At 38.6% G+C, this 23,001-nt stretch overlaps 1 protein-coding gene across 12 annotated transcripts in view; it reads left to right on the top strand.

The window, feature by feature from the left end:
* The window catches only part of LOC110295865 (contactin-4), a 1,019,336-nt gene that overhangs the window by 651,192 nt on the left and 345,143 nt on the right, over positions 1–23,001 (top strand). For all 12 annotated transcript variants that reach the window (XM_029478665.2, XM_029478667.2, XM_085840201.1 and 9 more), the window contains one exon: positions 2,924–3,099. In XM_029478665.2, coding sequence (XP_029334525.1) covers positions 2,924–3,099 — 176 coding nt within the window. The remainder of the gene's footprint in view (positions 1–2,923; positions 3,100–23,001) is intronic.

Genomic DNA, 23,001 nt, shown 5'->3' with positions numbered 1-23,001 from the left:
TTATTTCACCCAGCATCTCTTCCCAGGAGGAAGAAACCTTTCAAGCAACTGGTTAGAGTTGGTTTGCTATGAAGTTTGTATTCAACTGAGTCTACAGAGAACAAATTCTAAGTCAGAAAAGAACTGCCCCTCCCTGAGTGTCAAGTTCAGACGGTTAACAGAGGTTTTGTTTTGTGGGGTTTTTTCTTTCCAGTGAATCTGTACACTGACTTCTTAGCAGAGAGTGCAGAACCATACAGGGGGAGGTTCAAGATGGTGGTGTTTGTCTGAGTATAACCCCAAATCTCTGGAGAGAGTTTAGCTGTGTTTCCCCCAAGTAATTCTGCTTACAAGACACCAATTTGCCTTGCCCCCTGGGAAAATCTGTTATTTACTCCAAATGAGCATTGCCACTCCATTACCAATACTTAAAAGATTTCTCAAACATTGAAAGCAAATTGTGAGATTTTCAAGAGTGTTTCACTACACAACAAGAGAAGAAATTCGCCATGCAATCCACATTCATTTGGAACAAACACTGGCTGCATTGCAGTAAAACACCATAGCGCGCTTTATAACACAGACCTGACTGCATGCCTCATAAAACACTTTATTTTCTAAATCACCCCATCCCTGTTGCTGTTTGTATGTAAAAGCAGGCAATAAAGTAGATGAACGGACTTCACGCACAGCTCTTTTGGGTTGAGGGGACAAGTGCAGACAAACCTATAGAGGTTTCATAATTCCCACAGCCACCCTCATGAAAAGATTCACATGGTCCCATTCCCAGATTCCACACTTTGCTTGCAGCTCACATTATATTGCAATTTCCTCTTTGAGTTCTTAGATTTGTCATATTAAATTGCTCTACCATCATTTGAACTGAGAGTTATGGCCAAGACGTGATCAGCTGACTAAAAGCAAATGTGTAGGGCAAGCAGTCAGTTCTAAAGGCTTGTGTGCAGCTAGCACTGCTGGGATATAACTTGGCTGGTTCTCTTTATTGCTTATTACTTTCTTGTCTGTGTCAGAGCACAGAGAGAATTACTGCAGAGCCTAAAAACACTGTCAGTTTCTAATATCCGGCTTATTATACACAAGCACATAAAGAAGTAAAGTCCTATTGCTGCTTCTAGCCTACTTTCTCAGTGCTTCTGTTTCTAGATTTTTTTACACTTCAAAGACAGGGACGTGAAGGAACTCATGCCACTGGGCTGGGTGAGGCAAGCCTGGTTCATGAGTTGTGCCTATGCTCAAAGCTCAACTAGAGAAGCAGAGTTTTGAATGAGTTAAACTCAACAAGTGTTCACTGAACAAAGTGCTAGATGGACAGAAGTGAGGATACAAAAGTAGTTTTGGTAAATCATCTTGGGGCGAAAGAACCCTTTACATGAGGAATAGTGAACTTCCACAGGACTTCTGATGAACCCTGGACCATTTTAACTAGAAATATGGATGTTCATTGGAAGATGTGTATTTCCTCTCCCCCATCGTTTTCTTTTTAAGACAAAATTTCCCTATTTAACCTTGTCTGGCCTGAAGCTCACTATGTAGACTAGGCTGGCTTCCACACGAAGCCAGCCTCTGCTTCATGGGTGCAAAATTTAAAGGCAGCGGGCAACCAGATGTCTCCTATGGGATGGATTTCGGTGTTGGATATACTGGCTGAAGCACCTGGGAGATGGAGGAATGAGATCAGGAGTCTGTGATTATCTCAATTACAAGGGAGATTGTGGCCAGCCTGTGCTGCATGAGACCATGTCTCTGAAAGACACATGCAGGCACACACATGCGCATGTCATTTGAAGCTAACAGGCTGACAATTTTATCACCTAAATTCTTTTACATTATGTATTCATAAGCACAGTGCCTTGGGATGTAATAAAGAATTGCACAATGGGTGGGCATGCACATGCGCATTTCTATTTAGGTAATGGCTCTTGTTATTTTAAGAAACGAAAATGAATAATTCTTCATTTCTACTCGCTTTGTTGATTTGAATCAATTTCCTTTGTGCTACAACCTTTTCGCATGTTTTCAGTTCCTATGAGAGTCTTGGTAATTCATAAGCTATCCAAAAAGCAGTCATTGAATTGTATTAGTTCAAAAGTTTGTATGGATTCCTATGAATTACTGAAAGGTGATTTGACTCAGATAAAGCTCACATTCTTTGGATGATTCTGAGAACAGACTTGTAGATATTTGTACCAAAGCTAAGCTACTAAAATACGAGTCCCGATAAAACTAATTTATTGGGCTCACTGTTGCAGTCAGATTCACAGGTGACCCAAGCAAATGAACTGAAGGGCAAGAAAACACTCTTTGCTTTGGTTACTTAATAGCCTGTAGTTCACTGGGGCAGTTGATTGACATTTTGAGTGCCAGTGGCTAAAGAGATCATCCAGTTGATCCATGGCCAGGCAGATTTGGTCCCCGAAGCATCTCAGATCAATAGAGTTCCTTTGCTTTGCCACTAGGCACTTCAGTAATTTTAAGAACTGAATCAAAATAGGCTTGGCTGCAATTTCAACAACTCTTCTGCTGTTTCCCTGAAAGTGGTATATACTCTCCTCTTGATAAACCTATTTAAAAATGATTGCCAACCAGACAAAGGACTTTTTACTAAGCAGCCATGGTTTGAAGAAAGTTATAGAAATTGTGTAAGAAATTTCCCCCACAAGAAATTGATTATAGCATTCTATGTTGCCATAGAACTGGTGCTAAAGTTGGATTATCATCATTTACTATAGAAGACAGCGCTCTCCCCACAAGTACTTAAGATGTCACCATTGCTGAATAGACAATTTCTAATATATGCTTTTACCATGCTTCAAAAAATGCACTGGTGGTATTTCATGGTATTTCTAGTTGTTATCTATTTTAGACAATTCACAACTATTGATTAATATTACAAGGATTTATCTACTGGAATTTTATACTACAGGTGGAAGTTAAATGGAACAGATGTTGACATTGGTATGGATTTCCGCTACAGTGTTGTTGACGGCAGCTTGTTGATCAATAACCCCAATAAAACCCAAGATGCTGGAACGTACCAGTGCATAGCAACAAACTCATTTGGAACAATTGTAAGCAGAGAAGCAAAGCTTCAGTTTGCTTGTAAGTAGTCATTATATTGCAGCTCCAATGTTTCTTTGAGCTTTTGTACAGTGTATGAATATACTTTACAAACAGTACCTTCTGACAGACCACATGGATTTGAATTAGGCATATGATAGGTTTTTTCTATTTAGAAAATAGTTTATGTAACTAATAAATTATAAACATGGGAGCAAAGAGGTATGTTTCATAGAGCCTGAGATAGTTTGCTTATATGATAATTTGGTTATATGCTGATTTAAATACATATACATGTGTTAGAGTTTACCCATTAAACAGAGCAACTGAAAAAAAAAAGCCAATTTAGTTAATTGTAAGCAACTTAGTAGTTGTTAAAGAAATAATTTAACAATAAAATTTGGAGTGAAGGTATAGCATAGTTGTCAATTCACCAATAAATCCTATAATTCTCTGTTTTGTTTATAGAGTAGAAAAATATTTTAAGTCCAATAATGAAAAGTAGGGATAATGTGTTACTCACCTTTTAGATCCTTATACAAAATTAGAACACAGAAAGACAAATTGCCAGATATTGAGATTGCCATTTAATGAAAAGCTTTGCCTGTGTGAAGGAAAGTAGAATTTAGAAATAGAAAATTGAAAATCAAAATCTAGCAGTAGAAGCAGTAAGTACATATTATACTGTAGGCACCTTGAGAATTGCTGTTCAGTTACAGTTTTAAAAGTGTATGTATTTGCATATGATTATATATTCCCTTGTATAAAATCTCAACTCATATAGCAGTGTGTTAATATCAAAGGTTTCATAATTACTAAGTCTGTTAGTAGGTAACACTGTAGAATATTCTCATTAACAAAACCCACTCTGGGAACAGAATTTCAAATATACCTATTATAATATTCAGCACTTAATATTTTATTGCTTTTTGATGGCAATTTTTTTGTAAGTGATAAATGAATTTTCTAGAAATTTTGTGTATATCATAAATGTCTCCTGAGATAGTCTTTAGTGTTTTTAGGTAAGCACAATGATAGGAGGGTAATACATCTGATTAAGAACCAATATGCATACTTCTCAGATACAAGCTAGCATATGCACGCACTCTTTATTAATGACAGATGAAACACATACTTTTATTTGACAAAATAATTATGAAATTATAAAATCATATGACTTCACCATAGGGAAAAACCTCATCATTTGATGAATTATGACTCCTCTGTGATTTGATATCTTTTAATTGCATAACAAATTCTTAACAATGTCTGTAAAAATGGCTATCTTGCCAAAAGCAATCTACAGATTCAATGCAATCCCCATCAAAATTCCAAATCAATTCTTCAACGAATTAGAAAGTGCAATCTGCAAATTCATCTGGAATAACAAAAAACCTAGGATAGCAAAAACTCTTCTCAAGGATAAAAGAACCTCTGGTGGAATCACAATGCCAGACCTAAAGCTCTACTACAGAGCAATTGTGATAAAAACTGCATGGTACAGGTATAGTGACAGACAAATAGACCAATGGAATAGAATTGAAGACCCAGAAATGAACCCACACACCTACGGTCACTTGATCTTCTACAAGGGAGCTAAAAACATCCAGTGGAAGAAAGACAGCATTTTCAACAAATGGTGCTGGCACAACTGGTTGTTAACATGTAGAAGAATGCGAATCGATCCATTCCTATCTCCTTGTACTAAGGTCAAGTCTAAGTGGATCAAGGAACTTCACATAAAACCAGAGACACTGAAACTTATAGAGGAGAAAGTGGGGAAAAGCCTTGAAGATATGGGCACAGGGGAAAAATTCCTGAATAGAACAGTAATGGCTTGTGCTGTAAGATGGAGAATTGACAAGTGGGACCTCATGAAACTACAAAGCTTCTGCAAGGCTAAAGACACCATCAATAAGACAAAAAAACCACCAACAGATTGGGAAAGGATCTTCACCTATCCTAAATCAGATAAGGGACTAATATCCAATATATATAAAGAACTCAAGAAGGTGGACTCCAGAAAGTCAAATAACCCCATTAAAAAATGGGGCTCAGAACTGAACAAAGAATTCTCACCTGAGGAATACCGAATGGCAGAGAAGCACCTGAAAAAATGTTCAACATCCTTAATCATCAGGGAAATGCAAATCAAAACAACCCTGAGATTCCACCTCACACCAGTCAGAATGGCTAAGATCAAAAATTCAGGTGACAGCAGATGCTGGCGAGGATGTGGAGAAAGAGGAACACTCCTCCATTGTTGGTGGGATTGCAAGCTTGTACAACCACTCTGGAAATCAGTCTGGTGGTTCCTCAGAAAATTGGACATAGTACTACCGGAGGATCCTGCAATACCTCTCCTGGGCATATATCCAGAAGATGTCCCAACCGGTAAAAAGGACACATGCTCCACTATGTTCATAGCAGCCCTATTTATAATAGCCAGAAGCTGGAAAGAACCCAGATGTCCCTCAACAGAGGAATGGATACAGAAATTATGGTACATTTACACAATGGAGTACTACTCAGCTATTAAAAAGAATGAATTTATGAAATTCCTAGCCAAATGGATGGACCTGGAGGGCATCATCTTGAGTGAAGTAACACAATCACAAAAGAACTCACACAATATGTATTCACTGATAAGTGGATATTAGCCCAAAACTTAGGACACCCAAGATATAAGATACAATTTGATAAACGCATGAAACTCAAGAAGAATGAAGACCAAAATGTGGACACTGTGCACCTTCTTAGAATTGGGAACAAAATACCCAGGGAAGGAGTTACAGAGACAAAGTTCGTAGCTGTGATGAAAGGATGGACTATTTAGAGACTGCCGTATCCAGGGATCCATCCCATAATCAGCTTCTAAATGCTGACACCATTGCATACACTAGCAAGATTTTGCTGAAAGGACCCAAATATAGCTGTCTCTTGTGAGACGATGCTGGGGCCTAGCAAACACAGGAGTGGATGTTCACAGTCAGCTATTGGATGTATCACAGGGCTCCCAATGGAGAAGCTAGAGAAAGTACCCAAGGAGCTAAAGGGATCTGCAACCCTATTGTTGGAACAACATGATGTACTAACCAGAACCCCAGAGCTCTTGTCTCTAGCTGCATATGTATCGAAAGATGACCTAGTCGGCCATCAATGGAAAGAGAGGCCCATTGGACTTGCAAACTTTATATGCCCCAATATAGGGGAATGCCAGGGCCAAAAGAATGGGAATGGGTGGGTAGGGAAGTGGGGGGCGCTATGGGGGACTTTTGGGATAGCATTGGAAATGTAATTGAGGAAAATATGTAATAAAAATATTAAAAATTAAAAAAAAAAAAAAGAAGAGACCAGCATCCTTGAGGTGACATCTTCTGGGAAGTGTTTTCTGAAAGCACAAAGAGGCTGTGTTCCAGAGATAGGCAAGGTTGTACTCCTTCTGCAGTGGGACTTGGTATTGTGTAAGGGTCACCCAGGTGGTACTGGTTTTGAAGGCATGAATGGGTCACACAGCAGCTCAGGCTTGGCACTGTGAGAGGCCATGGAAGGCCATTGGTGAAGGTGCAGCCCCAGTTGTAATTGAAGGCCCAGGACTGAAGGGGTCACGCAGTGTTTTGGAGATGCCAGTACCACTAGATGACCACCAAGAGCAGCAGCAGCAGTGGAGTACAGGCATCTGGAGCCCAGAGGATAAAGTGTGTACTACAAAGGGCATGGCTGGAGAAGTGCCCCAAGCCCTTGGAGGAGCCCAGAAGTTCGTGAGTTGGATCCCAGACGTTGGACGGTTGGAGATTGATTTTTGCTTTGATTGTGACTATGCCCTGATATTTTCCCTCTTGAAGGAAGAAACTGTTTTAGTGGAGCCCACAGTTAAGAGACTTTTAATTGTAAAAAGACTGGATTTTAAAAGATATGGATATTTTAAAGAGATTGAAATTTTAAGAATATGTAAAGACTGTGGGACTTTTAAAGTTATTTAGATCTTGGGGATGAATAAGAATATAAGGGTTGAGGCTTACTAGTGATGTGTTTGTGTGTCAAGTTGACAAGGGGTCAATTGTACTGGCTTTTTTTGTGTCAACTTGACACAGCTGGAGTTATCACAGAGAAAGGAGCTTCAGTTGAGAAAATGCCTCCATGAGATCCAACTGTAAGGCATTTTCTCAATTAGTGATCAAGGGGGAAAGGCCCCTTGTGGGTGGGACCATCCCTGGGCTGGTAGTCTTGGGTTCTATAAGAGAGTAGGCTAGGCAAGCCAGAGGAGGCAAGCCAGTAAAGAACATCCCTCCATGGCCTCTGCATCAGCTCCTGCTTCCTGACCTGCCTGAGTTCCAGTCCTGACTTCCTTTGGTGATGAACAGCAGCATGGAAGTGTAAGCCGAATAAACCCTTTCCTCCCCCCCCCCCAAAAAAAAAAAACAAATTCTTAACAATGTCAAAAGGGGAAAAAGAAACTATTACCAGCAAGTTGAGTTTCTAATATAAATTTTAAAAAATAAATTTTTAACCACCCCTCAACAATATGCTTTTATAGAAGTACACACATTGGTATTTTCAACAACATTATAGAGACAGCATTTTCTATTCAAGAATAGTTATTTAAACAGAATAGGATAGTTTACTCTGAGGACATGTTCCTTGACTTGCTTTTTAAAGGGTACTCCTGAAGACAAACCTTTGAAGGCCACCTTGCTCATCCTATGTCACCAATGACATAAGAGCCATCAAACCTTTCCCACAGTTGTTGCTGGCAGTCACTCATGTCATGCCATGTTCATGGTTGCTTTGTCTGCACGTGTGTCTGTACACTCTGTACACCTCGGCCCCACATGGCCAGAAGAGAACATTGAATCTGTTGGAACTGGAGTCATGGACAGGTGATATGTGCATGCTGGGAGTGGAACCTGGGTCCTCTGGAAGTACAGTTAGTGCTCTCATCTATTGAGTCAATTCTCCAGCCTCTTTCCAATTCTTACGATGTGAAACTAATTGTAGCCACCTGCAGCCACACTAACTGGGTTCCTGAGTGGGAAGCAGGAACTGTATGGGAGAGAACAACAAGAGAAATAATGGAGGCCAAGAGGTTCAAGGCCCCAAAGTTTACTAAGACTCTGTGCTTATAAAGGGGGGAGGCCCATCCCCTGCCAATCCATTCTTGGTGCCTGTGGCCAGCCTGTAGGCGGATCTGTGGATGCTGTCTCAGATCTGCTGGATTCTGTCTCTGGAATATCTCCACGGCCTCTCAGCAGGTAGCAGTGTCTTGGAGAAGAGCAGTGGCAGATGACAGAACAATAGAGTCATCTAAGTCGGAAGGGTCCACCCAGGTGGTCTCATACTCAGTGGCAGCAAAGTCTGAATCAGCCTGCTTCAAGGCTGGGGGAGACTACAGCTAGTCTGTCCTTAAATATGTGAAACCATGTCTTGTCCCATAATTAATTTTTCTTCAAGTCTTTAATGAGCAGTTATCTTCTTGACAATCTTGTGTAAATGCATTTATTACCTTATGATCACATAAAGAAGACTACAATTTTTATATATGCCATGACCTTTGCCAAAGACACTAAAGACAATATATCTATGTTGTGGCCTTCCAGTGCAGCTAATGTAATGGGCATCCTGTTCATTTTTCGAGTGCTAATTTCATAGTATAACCCTACTATTAATTTAAAGCTTATCCAACAATTTTATGTTTAATAAATTCAGAATATAGTATTTTCCTCTGTTATATGTCCCTTCTCAGCACTAGTCCTTTGTTTTATCATATTTGAAATTGTTTTAAATATATTTTTAGCTGCCCTTACTATGTGATAGTGTACCCCAGGGTACTATGCATTCCTTCCTTGGGATCAGAGGCAGCTTGTCTCCCATTCTGGATTTCCTTATATGAAAAGTACGGCTGGCCATGTTGATCTCTTTCTCCCAGTCTGCTAAAACTAATAGTAAGTTCCAGGCCATTCTGAGCCATAGAATAAGATATTGTCTTATAAGAAGAAGAAAAATGATTGGGGTGTAGTTTAGTAGGCAGGAATGCTTGCTGAGCAAATGTGATGTCCTGGGTATGATTCAACACTATATAAAATTAAATTTTATTTTATATTAAATATTAATTAGCCTCCTAACTTAGTATCAGCCAAAACTATGTCTCTACTGGTATGTGTTGACCATAAGGTCATATATGCCATAGAGGATTTTACTATGACAAGGTCAGGTCAGACCCTTACATTAATGAACTTTGCACATTCTTATTTAGCTAGCTGCAAATTTAGCCAATTATTCTATAGTTGAACCCCAAGTTTTATTTGCCCTTAAAGCATTGGAAATTTCCTTATAAAAGCAAGATACACTGTCTCTTCAGTATTCGTTCCTGTCTGTTCTCTCTTCATCTTAGAACCCTGTCTCTACTATTTATCATAAAACAGTGAATAATCTTTTAAAAACGTAAATTAGATCATTCCATATCTTTGCTTTATACCTTCTGCTACACCTTTTAAAAAATATATTACCACATCTTATTTTAACTTCTAAAATAATGGCAAACTACTCTTTTGGTACCATAGCCTTCATACTTACATTTTCTTTGCCTGATACCTAACATCTTTTCCACTCTTTTACTTAGCAGATACCTTAAAATCTTCCATTCTTGACTTCAGTGTAATAGTCTTTGGTGGTTTGAATAAGAATGGCTCCCACAGGCTAATATATTTGATTGTTGGTTCCCAGTTAGCTGGCTTGTTAGGGAGAATTAAGAGGTGTGACCTTGATGGAAGAGGTATGTCCTGAGGGACTAAGCTTTGAGGTCTCAAAGCCCATACCTGGCCCAGTGTATCTTCCCTCCTTCTTGTTGATCACTTGTAAATTCTTACCTATAGCTACTGCTCTGTTCCAGTGCCATGCCTGTCTATCTGCTGGCATGTGCTCCACCATAATGGAAATGGACTAATCCTCTGAGACTGTAAACAATCTAACAAAGTCTTTCTTTCATGGACTGCCTTGGTTAGGGTGTCTCATCTCAGTAACAGAATAGTAGCTATGATACAGCCTAATAGATATTTTTCATACCTCCTTTTCTTACATAACAAGAAGAGTTTCTTTTACTTTGCTCTGCAATTGTCCTCTAGCCCTCAACTTCAACCTCACAAGAATCTCTGTTCCTTTTCCAGGATTTGATAAAACTTGGAAAGACTGCATATTTTCCAGTTTGGTTTTGATTCTTCTAGTAACATCTTCTTTCTAAAAGACTTGAGATCATGGTCTCCAACCTGTGTTTGTAGAATGTCTATCAGTTTACTTGTATGAATGTAGACATTCCTTTGTTAACAATTCATTTAGTAATGAGTATGCCTGTAAAGCTAAACTGGGAAAGATGCATGTTAACAAATATTCACCATTTATATTCTAGTCATATTTAGAGCTAAAATTCCTCATTATAAATCTATATCAATCAATACTGGGAATTGTTCTTCCTAGACATTTTAATTAAGAGCTTCATATGGTCTATGAGTTGTATCATGGGTATTCCATGCTCTTTGCCTAGTATCCACTTATCAGTGAGTACATACCATGTGTGTTCTTTGATGACTGAGTTACTTCACACAGTATGATATTTTCTAGATCCATCCATTTGCCTAAGAATTTCATAAATTCATTGATTTTAATAGCTGAGTAGTACTCCATTGTGTAAATGTACATTTTCTGTATCCATTCTTCTGTTGAGGGACATCTGGGTTCTTTCCAGCTTCTGGCTATTATAAATATGGCTGCTATGAACATAGTGTAACATGTGTCCTTATTACATGTTAGAGCATCTTCTGGGTATATGTCCAGGAGTGGTATAGCTGGTTCCTCAGGTAATACTATGTCCAATGTTCTGAGGAACAGCCAGTCTGATTTCCACAGTAGATGTACTGGCTAGCAAACCCACCAGCAGTGGAGGAGTGTTCTTTTCTCCACATTCTCATCAGCATCTGCTGTCACCTGAGTTTTTGAACTTAGCCATTCTGAATGGTGTGAAGTGGAATGTCAGGGTCGCTTTGATTTACATTTCCCTGATGACTAAGAAGGTTGAATATTTCCTTAGGTACTTCTCGACCATTCGAGATTCTTCAGTTGAAAATTCTGTCTGTTTCCCATTTTTTAATAGGGTTATTTGTTTCTCTGGAGTCTAACTTCTTGAGTTTTTGCATATACTGGATATTAGCCCTCTATTGGATGTAGGATTGGTAAAAATCTTTTTCCAATCTGTTGTTTGCTGTTTTGTCCTATTGACAGTCAAAAACTTTCTTTTCAATTTTATGAGGTCCCATTTGTCTATTGTTGATTTTAGAGCATAAGCCACTGGTGTTTTGTTCAGGAAATTTTCTCCTGTGCCCATGTGTTTGAGCCTTTTGCCCATTTTCTCTTCTATTGGATTCAGTGTATCTGGTTTTCTGTGGAGGTCTTTGATCTAATTTGACTTGGGCTTTGTACAGGGAGATAAGAATGGATCAGTTTGCATTCTTCTATATGTTGGCCTCCAGTTGAACCAACAGTGTTGTCTTTTGACCACACTGTTCGCCATGTAAGGTACAAGTGAGCCAATGTTCTCATCATGAATCGTGTGGTTTTATTTCTGAAGGAACTTTATATATTTCCTAGCTTATATCCTTATAAAAGTGAAAGTGAAGATTAACCTAGATGGGCTATTCGTTGTTATTACACAGCCAATAATTTTCCTAGCCAAGGAAATAAAACACTAAGCTCCTAGTCCTGAGCTGGCCTTTTCTACTTCAAACTAATCTAGTTCAGAATAAAAACATCCCTTAACCTTGATGTAACAAACCATACTTTCCAGCTCTCATTACATACTTTGTATTATTTTATTCATAGAATAAGCATGTAGAGGTTGATATATTATTTCTATTTTAAGGTTTATTAAAAATTATTTCATGCTGCTTTTGTTGACAGAACTTGATAATTTCTTGTATTGGCACTTAACATCTTTAACTCGTATTAATTGACTCCCAGACATTTTCTATTTCAGTGGAGATGATGCATCTAAGAATAGGTTCCCGTTTTGCTACACAATGTCTTTAGAAGAGAAAATTTTCTTTAATTAAACCAGTTCAGCATAAAGCAAGCTCCTTTTGAAAGACCCACAATGTGAGGACTTCCCCACATTCTGACTCAGGAGAGGTGACACCCCAAATCACTCACAAGAAACGGTCTTGCTGCAAACTGCAAGAGGACTTTTATTCAAGAGTGTTCATGGGCCCATGGTCATATACCACGCAGGGGTAGAGGACCATGGCGCCCCAAGTCGCTGGGTCAGGGGGTATTTAAAGGAAGAAACCACAACTCAAGGAGGTGGGGAGGGCGTTGTTGGAAAATACCAAAAATACCAGTTAAGAGTCACAAGGAAGTGCAAAGTCACAAGAGTCACAAGGAATCCCTGGTAATTGTGAGGGTTATTTCTCAAGACAGTTTCTAAGAGCCCCTAACAACAGCACATTTGCATAGCTGGTTCCAGCAATGGTCAGGGTGGGTCAGGGTGACTTTCTTTGAGTGAACTCAGGAAGCGGGTGGGTAGAGGAATGTCCCTATCTGTTTTATGATTAGCATACCTTGGAGCATTGAGTCAGAGGTCACATTCTCAAGCCTGGGCCTAAAGACCTAGAATTTTGCTTTTACATTATATTTTTTCACTTTAATGGGATATGAACCCTTTCATGAGTGTTACTTATTGTAGTATAATTTCAAGAGCTTTTTTCATTTTGATTTTTGTTGTTTATTTTTTGGGGGCGGTTGTTTGATTGTCTGTTTTTTGGTACCAACTATCATGGGGGTTATTATTTGGCTATCAGCAACCATCCCTCAGTCTCTCTGTCTGCCACTTACTCTAGAGCATACCTTTCTACACTTTAGTCCTTCTATTTCACATAGGACCACACGAAAGGAATTGACTAATTTTTCTGAGTGATTGCCACATAGTACACTTCAATAACATTTTGAATGAATGAATGAAAGTATATAAGTGTTGAATCATCACACATAGAAATGAGTGGCCACTGTGGTCAGGGATTTTCTTGTGGACCTGTGGAGTGCTCTGTGGGTGTATTCAAGTCTTACTACCACTTTGAGGCTAAGCAGGAGATGGTTGGCATCTTAATTTCAGATATGGACATGTGCTCAATGGAAAAACATAACCCTAACCAAAAAGACAACCTGTGTGAGATATAGCAAATATGCTGTTATAGCAAAGTCAAATTCAGACTATGACTGGCTTCAGTGGAATTGTCAACAATAACTTTTCTTCCCACTTAACTGTGCCTCACCCATTTTAGCCTCCGTGTCAACCAGAAAAGTCACATTGGATATTGTAATCATTCAGAAAATGTGCATCTGTGGACAAAGCTAAGAACAGAGGGGATTTATTTCAAAGCATGATTTCCACAGCATAATGACAGACAAGTTTCCAGAGGCTGTGTGTGTGTAGAACAGAATGCTGCTGCCTCTTCTGCAAACCTTCCATGCTTCTTACTTCTCCAGCTAGGCAGCTAATATTAGATCTCCAGGAGAACCAAGATGCATTCAATAGCATGAAAGTTTTCTCTGACATATAGACATGGATCTCAAGGAACAAGGGATATAGCTCCAAATTAGACTACTTTCCAAGCATGGGAAAGGCTCTGGGATGTATGGTCAACACTGCCAAATAGCAAACAAACCAGCAAATTCAAATGTACATGTCTCCACTTGTGAAATCATCATTTAAAAAACTAAGTCAAGCCAGGCGGTGGTAGTGCACCCCTTTAATCCCAGCACTTGGGAGGCAGAGGCAGGTGGATTTCTGGGTTTGAGGCCAGCCTGGTCTACACAGTGAGTTCCAGGACAGCCAGGGCTACACAGAGAAACCCTGTCTCGGAAACAAACAAACAAACAAACAAAAATATTAAGTCAAATATTTTTGTACACTGATATATGCAATAATCTCAGCACTCAGGAGGTAGAGGCAAGAACTTTGTGAGTTGGAGACCTACCAGAACTATGTAGTATGTTCCATGTCAGATAGAACCAGACAGAAATTCCGTTTCACCAAAAAGAAAAGAAAATGGGAGAAAGAAAAAAGAAAAGAGAGAGGGAGGGAAGGAAGTAATAATGAAGGAAGAAAGGGAGGGGGAAGGAAGGAAGGAAGGAAGGAAGGAAGGAAGGAAGGAAGGAAGGAAGGAAGGAAGGGAGAGAGGGAGGGAGGGAAGAAGGGAAGGAGGGAGGGAGGAAGGGAGGAAAGAAGGGAGGGAGGAAGGAAGGAAGGAAGGAAGGAAGGAAGGAAGGAAGGAAGGAAGGAAGGAAGGAAGGAAGAGTATGTGGGAGAAATGCAGGTTTAAGAAGATTCTGTTTGTAAAATTGGAATGGAGTTTGTCTCAGTCTTCCATTTCCTTTATTTCTTCAATCACAGCTGTAGATCAGCAGTTCTATGAGGTGGATAGACTCCCCTCTTAGAGATGCAAAATCTCTGAAGAGTATCTAGCCTCAAAAAGTTCTTCAAAGATTTCCTCCTTTCTCTCATTTCTTTCCCATATTTCCCTCCCTATTCTGCCTGTTTGAAATAAAGCTGGTAAGTGTAGATGTGGTCAGATAAGAATGCAAGACATTGACATAATCCTTTGGAATTACTCTCAGCTACTCTGGATGCCTATGAACTTGAACAATGTTTCTCCCAACTTCAGATACTCATAAGGTAGAGGTTAGTTACTCTGCTTCTTTGCCTATAAGGTCAAGTAAACTAATAATTATAAATTCTAAGTCATGTTTTACCAAGGCTCAATAATAAGACATTATTATATCTTTATTACTCTATGTTGAATAGTAGGCTAAGAATTTTGAAAGCATTATCCCACTTAATTCTCAAAAAAAAACCCTGGGATTTTTAGAAATTATATTCATCTTATAGCTGAACAACTTGTAAATTAGCAAATTGAAATCACTACCAAGGATAGGGAGTAGGAGAAAAATACCAGCATAGGATCCTGGTTCCTTAATGCGTGAGCAGTAGTCAGTTTCCCTGCCCCACTTAAAACATTTTTCTAAAGCACACTGCATTCACAGTATCGACTTGGTTTCTTAATAAAATCTACCCTTGATAGATACAAATAGAATTTTATTGTATTTATTACCTTTGCTATAGTAATTCATAATTTTGTTTAATATTTTAGTTATAAATTGTCTTAATACCATTATACTGTTGATTTGCTTCTAACATGAAAATGCATAATGTTGTATACCATAATTATGCATGTTTGGGACTTCAGTTTTTATATAATTGGTTTCATGTTCTGTAATGAGAATAATTAATAACAATATTTCTGCATGTAAAGTTAAGCAAGTTTCCAATTTATTTCAAGTAGGTTTAAAACACTCTAAATATTGATATCTATGGCAAAAAGTGGTGGGTGGGTAAACTGTTATCTCTAATCAGAGCATGACATACTACAAAATTTTTACTCCCATATCACCCCTTCCCCACAGATGACAAAGATGCACATTAAATGTCAATTATGATGAAGACCTTTCAAGAGAATAACCTAATAACTTTAGATCCTATCTCATCAAAGTGATAGCTTTATAAATGTTTGGGGCCTTCTTCTAGTGAGTTCAGCTCTTTTATAACAGTTCAGATCTGCAGAACAAAAGACCTAAGCTATTCATCATCTCAAGTTGTGGATGACTATAATTCATAAGTAGAGAGGCAAGTTGTTCATGGTAAAATTAAGTCCTTAAACAAAATCCAGTTGCCTCCCTGCTGTAGGAAGACTGGTATTGTCTTGGCATGTGCCTCTAGTACTAGTATTCTAGTGGAAGCTGTGTAGGCTTATACTTCTTTCTGTTGACATCTGGCTTGAGATAGAAGAGGACGGATAAGTGCCCGGGATGCTACTGACCTCATGCAGTGGAAAGAGTAGCAAACAAAATAAAACTGAAACAAGACTAATGAGAAAAATAAATAGAAGAGATAAATGGAATTGAGTACAAAAGCTACTCCATTTTGGCCTTCTTTTCACCTTAAGTAGCATATGTGTCTATCAGGGGAGAGGAACTAAAGCTGGCAGTGTAACTCAGTGGCAGAGCACTTTCCTAGTGTATATTCAATCCACAGTATCACAACAGAAAAATATAAAATCCTCCTTGAGTGTAATTTCGGTAACTTTTCTCACTTGCATCAGTCATCATGGGTTTGTATAGTGAAGCTGTCAGATGGAGGCATAGCAGCTGATGAGATACACTGATGGAAAATGTCCTCCTGCACACTACCATCAGCTTGTCTAAGGTCTTCACTGAGACAAGTCATCTACTCTAGGATGGAGGTGGCTTGTGGCAATAATATGAGAAAAGGGATAGGGTTTTTGCACCTCATGTTTGTTCCCTAATCATTGCTTGTACTTTCTGTAATTTTCATATGTTCAGTATTTGAAATGTATTTTTTTAATCTAGCTTTGCTTTCATAGCTAAGTTGTAGAATGGGTATTCAATCCTAACAAGAGCTGGGTCTGGTAGGTGGCCAGCTTTGTGACAGGCTTGACTAGCTTTTAATTAGGAAAGCTGCTGAAATAGGCAAACTTTTGTTTCTGAGCAATAAAATGTTGATAGATGGCTGTTTGGGTAAATAATTTGTGAATATTTAGGTCAATTAAAGCTTAATGAATGAACATTTGGGTGTCAAAACTGAAAACATTTTCAGTGCAACTTGGATCTTCAATGTAAGAATACATTTTTCTTTTTATTTGACTAGTTCGAAGAACTCAATCCAAAACTTGCTGAATTTTATAGAACATGATCTCATAAAAGCAAAACCAGTAGTGGAGACATTTTGGTAATAACTGAAAATTCAGTACTGTGAACCTCAAGAACTTAATGTAAAAACAAATACTACTCTGTTATAATTATTAGCTATTAGATTTATCCCTCACAGTTGTGGTTGGGATCTATAAGGTAGAGAATAGTAGTTTGTGATTTAAGAAAATCCACAAAGTATTGATTTCTTTTAAATACCAGAGACATTCTAAGAATACAACAAATATGAAAATAGAATATCAATAGAAAATAGATTATCAATGGGATTTTAAACAATTTTGCCCAGACATGTCATATTAAAAATTAATGAAACTAAAGTCAATTCATTCTCTGCGAGTGGTGGAACATCAATGGGAACATAAGAAGGAAACAGAGCATATGAGCCATAAAAGAAAAGTGTTGTAGTGAGGGACCAGCAAGAGAGAGGAAAGATGGAGGAGAGTGAATGAGGAATAAGGTCAAGTCTGAGAGTAAATCCACATGGAGATGTCACAGTGAAATTTTACTAAAAAAGAACTGTTTCCAAATCAAGTGATAGAAGCAGTAAATTTACTAAAAAATATATTGTTCAATATTATGAACTAATAATATATTCAAGACAATCATATAATTTTAATTAAGTAATGATAATTTTTGTTTTTTGAGACAGGATTTCTCTGTGAAGCCCTGGCTGTCCTGGAGCTCACTCTGTACACCAGGCTGGCCTCGAACTCAGAAAGCCGCCAGTCTCTGCCTCCCAGCAGTAATTATTTTTAAAATCTAAATTTTCTATACTATAGTTTTGTATCCAGGGAGAAGAGGGACAGGTGTTAGCCTCGCTCTAACTAGATATGTCTTCTTAAGTTATGAATGCACACAGATCCTCTCTTGTGTCTCATCTGCAGTCTAGTTGACCATCTTTAGTAAGATGCATGGTAACCACTGCTGATGAGATATTTGCTCTCTCTCCAAAATTCATACATTAAAATCCTGATTCCCAAAGTAGGGTAAGCTGCCTCATAAAATCTTTTCTGAGAGCATCTTTGCTCCTGGACCTGGAAAGGGGGATGACCTACAAATCAGGATGTAGGCACTCACCAGATGCCTAATCCCCTCATAGTTTGATCTGGAATGTCATTCGTTTCCATTATTTTAAAGTTAAACACCCACTCTATATTGTGTTAGAGCAACATTTATCAACCAGGGCAATGAACCCCAAATAATACGTGTATTTGTAAATTATATGTATAAACCTATTAATAGAAGATGTAGAGATGAGATCATCCAGGGCTAGTGAGGTTGATCATAAATCCACAGAAGAGAGGATGTACAAAGATTGTGACCATAGATTCCGCAAACAGTGCAGTCTGGGAAACAATGAGCATTTGTAGCCAACCAAAGCTGGGTGAAGCAAGGGAGACTCCCCTGGGCCTTTAGCCTGATCACAGCTTTGCTGGCAGATGCAATTTGGAATCCTAGCCTTTAGTGTTTTGAAAGGAAAATAAAAAAGAAAAGAAAAGAAAGAAAGCTCTCTGAAAATGCCACATCTGCTAACTTTTGGGTGGTAGTCTCAGAAAATCAACAGGCCAGTATATACACAAGCCATTTCCTCTGCTCTGCTGACACTGATCCAGAAATGACGAAGCCAAACAGACAATGAGACTAGTGTGGTACTTTTGTTACTGAGCTGCATTTGAGTGCTAGTGAAGGCCTCCATGAAACAGGAATTTATCTGTGGACAGCTTGTGTAACACTCTGCATTTTATCACGGAAAGTGTAAGAGGGTGTTGAACTTTATATAATAGTATAATTTGACCAAATAATGACAGTGGTCATTGCAGCAATTCAAAAAGTAACCTTTCTGTTTCCCCAGCATGTTTCATTTTCCCACTTGCACCAGGATTGGTCCTCTCTCTTCAAAGGGCAATAATTTGAAGTGATTCAGGGGAGGTTGTTAGCCCTGGGTCCCTCTCTCTGGATTTCTTGCTTTTTCTAGGTCATTCTCCCTGAATCTGACCCCTTTGTATGGCATTCTAAAGCCCCAGAAACTGGCTATTATCACATTTAGAATGTGTGACCTACCTGCAGCTGTAACAGTTCAGCTGTAGTCTCCCAGGCATTGTTATCACTCATGCTGTGACATTTTGAGCCCCCCAAAGTCCCTGTGCTAGCAAGGGTTAGCTACTACCTTCTTCTCCATCAGCACCTTTTCCTGAGTGAGCTGTAATGTGAGAGAGCCATTCACCTCTGAACTGACATGAATTTTATGCACCACACCAACTAGATTTTTTTATTTCCCAGCCACAGTATGCAGTCCCTTTAGAGAGCAAAGCATTGTTTGGGGTTCAGAGGTTAAATCTCAGATTCAAAGGCATCATGAAAAGATGCAAATGTGTTTTCCATTCACTCAATTTTTCTATCAGAGAAATGTCCAGTGATTGAATTCTGTCTTAGCCTCTAAACCTTTAATGGATGGCACTATGTGCCAGCAATTTACCTCTGAAATGTGTGTTTAGGATACACACTAATTATGATCAGAGGGTTAATTTGCTTTAACAGTTGCATTGCTTTATATTATTAGCCTTTTAGAATTGTTCATTTTCTCATAGCATCTACTTTTTCTCCTAAATGGAAGGAAGGTATTCTTGTGCAAAGAGCAATCTGTTAGCTTGGCCTCATAAAACTTAGATTTACTGTCCTCTAAAGACCCTCATTTAAAAGCCTTGGAAGTAGAATATAGAATGAGGTGTGTAGGCATCAACAGATAGATTTTGAATGCCACTGACTGCTTGCTTTCTATAACTTTCTTTAAGCCCCACTGGAGTTACAGATACCAGCTAGCTCTGGCAATGCATGCCTTTGATCCCAGGCCTCAGGAGGCAGAGACAGGGGGATCTCAGTCAGTTCCAGGCTAGCTAGGGCTACATAATGAGGTAGAGAGAAGATAAAAGACGATTTATACAAAGCTATAACTGGGAGTGATCAATATTTGTGGAATGATGAATGAAAGTAAGAGAGACGGGAATTGCCTTTTTAATGTGTAGCTATAATGCCTTGAATAAAAAGATGCTTTCTTTACATCTCTAAAATTGAGAGTTGTCCCCTAATAAGTCATAAAGACTGAACTTACCTTTCATAATATTTAATTCTCTAATTTGAGGTACATTAGTCAATGATTTCTCTCTATGTTCACTAAGATGTTAAACCAGCATCTCTATCCAACTTAAAAGCTTTGCATCACTTCAGGAACTCTGTCCCTCTTCCCTCCTGCTAGTCAGTACTCTACTTTCTGTCTCAGATGGCTCTTTATATTCTGAACATTGCATAAAAGCACAACCATTTGGCTTTTTCATGTGACATATCTGAATACTAATGTATTTTTTAACCTGTTTTGTCTTCAAGTGGTCTATCATTTATTAAGCTGGACTACAGGCGGACAGCATAGATTGGATGATGGTCTCCTCTGTCTGTGTGCAGAATCAGACTGAACCTATTGTCATTTTAATAAGAAGTGTCCCCTTCCATCAAATCCTCATGTTGAAGGTTTGGTTTTCAATTAATAAATCCTATCATTGGATTTTCTGTGCTCTCACCTAATGATAGATTAGTCCACTTACGATACATAGTTTGATGCCATTATTACAAATGCAGTACAAACTGTGAAAAAAATTGGACCTATTTAGAAGAAGTAAGTCACTGGTGGCTGAACTTCCAAGGTATAACTTATTCTATAGTTCTTTCTATCTCTTTCAGCTCAGTGCTTCCTGACCAACATGAGGCAAACAACCTCTACCTTACAGTTCTACCTACTTGATATTTTCCTTCACGTGAAGCCCAAAGACATAGATCTAGATACTTTTGGATTGTAACTTTCAAACTTTTGAGGCAAAATAAATGTTCCCACTTTTTAAATTGCTTCTCCTGGGTATTTGTCACAGTGACAGAGAGCTAATCACATCAGGCCCATGGTTTTACATTTGATTTGATGTTAAACATATTTCTCAATCCCTAGCAGCTGTTCTTAGGTTTTGAATTCACTCTGCAGTCTCTCTCTCTCTGGATTAGCTTCTTTTAGGACATGGAGGGACCTGCATATATAATTCAATACTGTAGTCACAATCTAATGTTTTTTTAGAAGTTTGCTTTTTTGGTATTACCAAGATGGCTTAGCAGGGTTTATTTACAAGCCTAATGACCTGAATTTGATCCCCAGGTTCTACAACATGGTAGGTGAGAACCAGCCCCTGAGAGCTCTCCTCAATATGCACAAGTGTGCCAAGTGCACATACTAGTATGCACAAATATACATATACAAAAATATGCACCTACATATGCTAATTAAATAAGTAGATTTTTGTTGTTTGATAATTTGGAGCTGTAGCTTGATCTTATGACCTCAGACATGCTAAGAAGGTACAATACTAGACTTATTTCTGAAATATGAGATTTTAAATATATAATTACTATTAACTAACTTCCAGTATTATCCATAATTTGTTTTTTTACATATTTGAAAAATTAAGTAACTTTGAAAAATAATAGGCACTTGCAAACTTGGAAACTACTCCGGCAAATTCATTTTTCATTGTACTGTCAATACTTACTGTATAGCCTTACTTGACTTCTTTTCTTTTCTTCCCATATCTTAGTGAATACCAGTTAGGTAGATGGCATTGTGTTGCATGTGGACAATAAATCAGTGGATTAGAGAGGCATGAAATTTGCAACTAGCAAGAAATGGGAGAAATCGAACAAGCAACCTCCAGTGTATGGAATGCTAGGAAGATTCAGTATTTGGATTTCCAGGACATGTTGCAGAATATGGTAGAATTTGTGTAGCAGGTAATTTTGACAGATATTAAAGGCATGACTGAGAGAAAGTGGAGCATAAAGAGTAAAGCACGTGAGGAGAGGACCTTACTGCATAGAACATTCATATTCCAAAGTTTTCTGAGTATGTACTGTATAGAAAGGTTAAAAATAATCAGATCTACTTGCTTATCTTGCATAGTTTATTTTCAAGTGGGGAATTAAAAATGTAACCCAAATAGTCATACAAGAAACAATCTCTAGTTGCAATCAATGTTGAGAAAAATACCCAAGGGTTGAAGACATTGGTGATAAAAGCATCAAACATTGACTGAATGGGGTTACTAAAGGAAACCACTCTGAAGGAAAGCGTAAACTGTGATCTGAAGGATAAACAGGAAAGGATGTTCTAGATAAAGTAACTTAGCATATGCAAAGGTACTATGGTTGCATAGAGAATTCAAGGGTTCAGAACAGATCTGCCCTTGAGTTAGAGTACGTAGAGACAAGGTAAACGCAGCAGATCTCAAAATGGCAGTGACAAGCAACAGAAGAGATGAGAATTTGTGCATCTTACTACAAGATTCACAGGGTCACTGACTGTCCTTAAGCATGTCACCTGACCACTTGTAAAATCTCACGCTGTTTTTGAAATCTGCATGTCACTGTACAAAATAGAAGCTGGGTCCACTCATGAACTCTCTGAAGAAGCTCGCCCGTCTCTCTTGCTGGGCACACGCTGGCAATGAAACTACAGGGTCCCATGCAACAGTTGCCTTGACTCCAGAGGTACAGGATCTTATTTATTTTCCTTCTACAAAGGAGGGAACTGAGTCATGGGAATAAGCAAAGTTCACACGGAGAGGAAGCTGAATGATTTCATTGCAGGCTATTTGATTTCAGTGTGTGTACTCCTGATCACTGTGGTTTACTGCTGTTAACCATTTCTGCTACACATCTCCTGCAAAGGGCACATTTTGCATGGGGAACTCAATCCTAGATTTTGAGTTTTATGATAATAAGATAGCCCAATTCAGTTTCCCAACACCCTACTACTAGCTAAATCCTACTAGTATCAGCAGATGGACAAGGAAACATCTGTTTGGTTTTCCTGCCTGTAAGTGGCAGTGCTGAGGGCAGACTGACATTTGGATTAAACATCACCAAGCCTATTGTCATTGGTTCATTTCTATTAGGGAATGGGAATGTGAAACTAAAGATACTGATAGAGCCAGGAGAAGATGCTCACCAGACCTGTGTAGGCTGTGTGGACTGTATGGGTTTCAAGGTCCTTTCAAGACTGAAGAACCATTTCTCCTGATTCCCTTT

The sequence above is a fragment of the Mus caroli genome, unplaced genomic scaffold, assembly GCF_978045245.1.
Source record: "Mus caroli unplaced genomic scaffold, Mus_caroli_1 scaffold_7, whole genome shotgun sequence".
NCBI lineage: Eukaryota > Metazoa > Chordata > Mammalia > Rodentia > Muridae > Mus > Mus caroli.
This window is presented reverse-complemented; position numbering and strand designations above follow the sequence as displayed.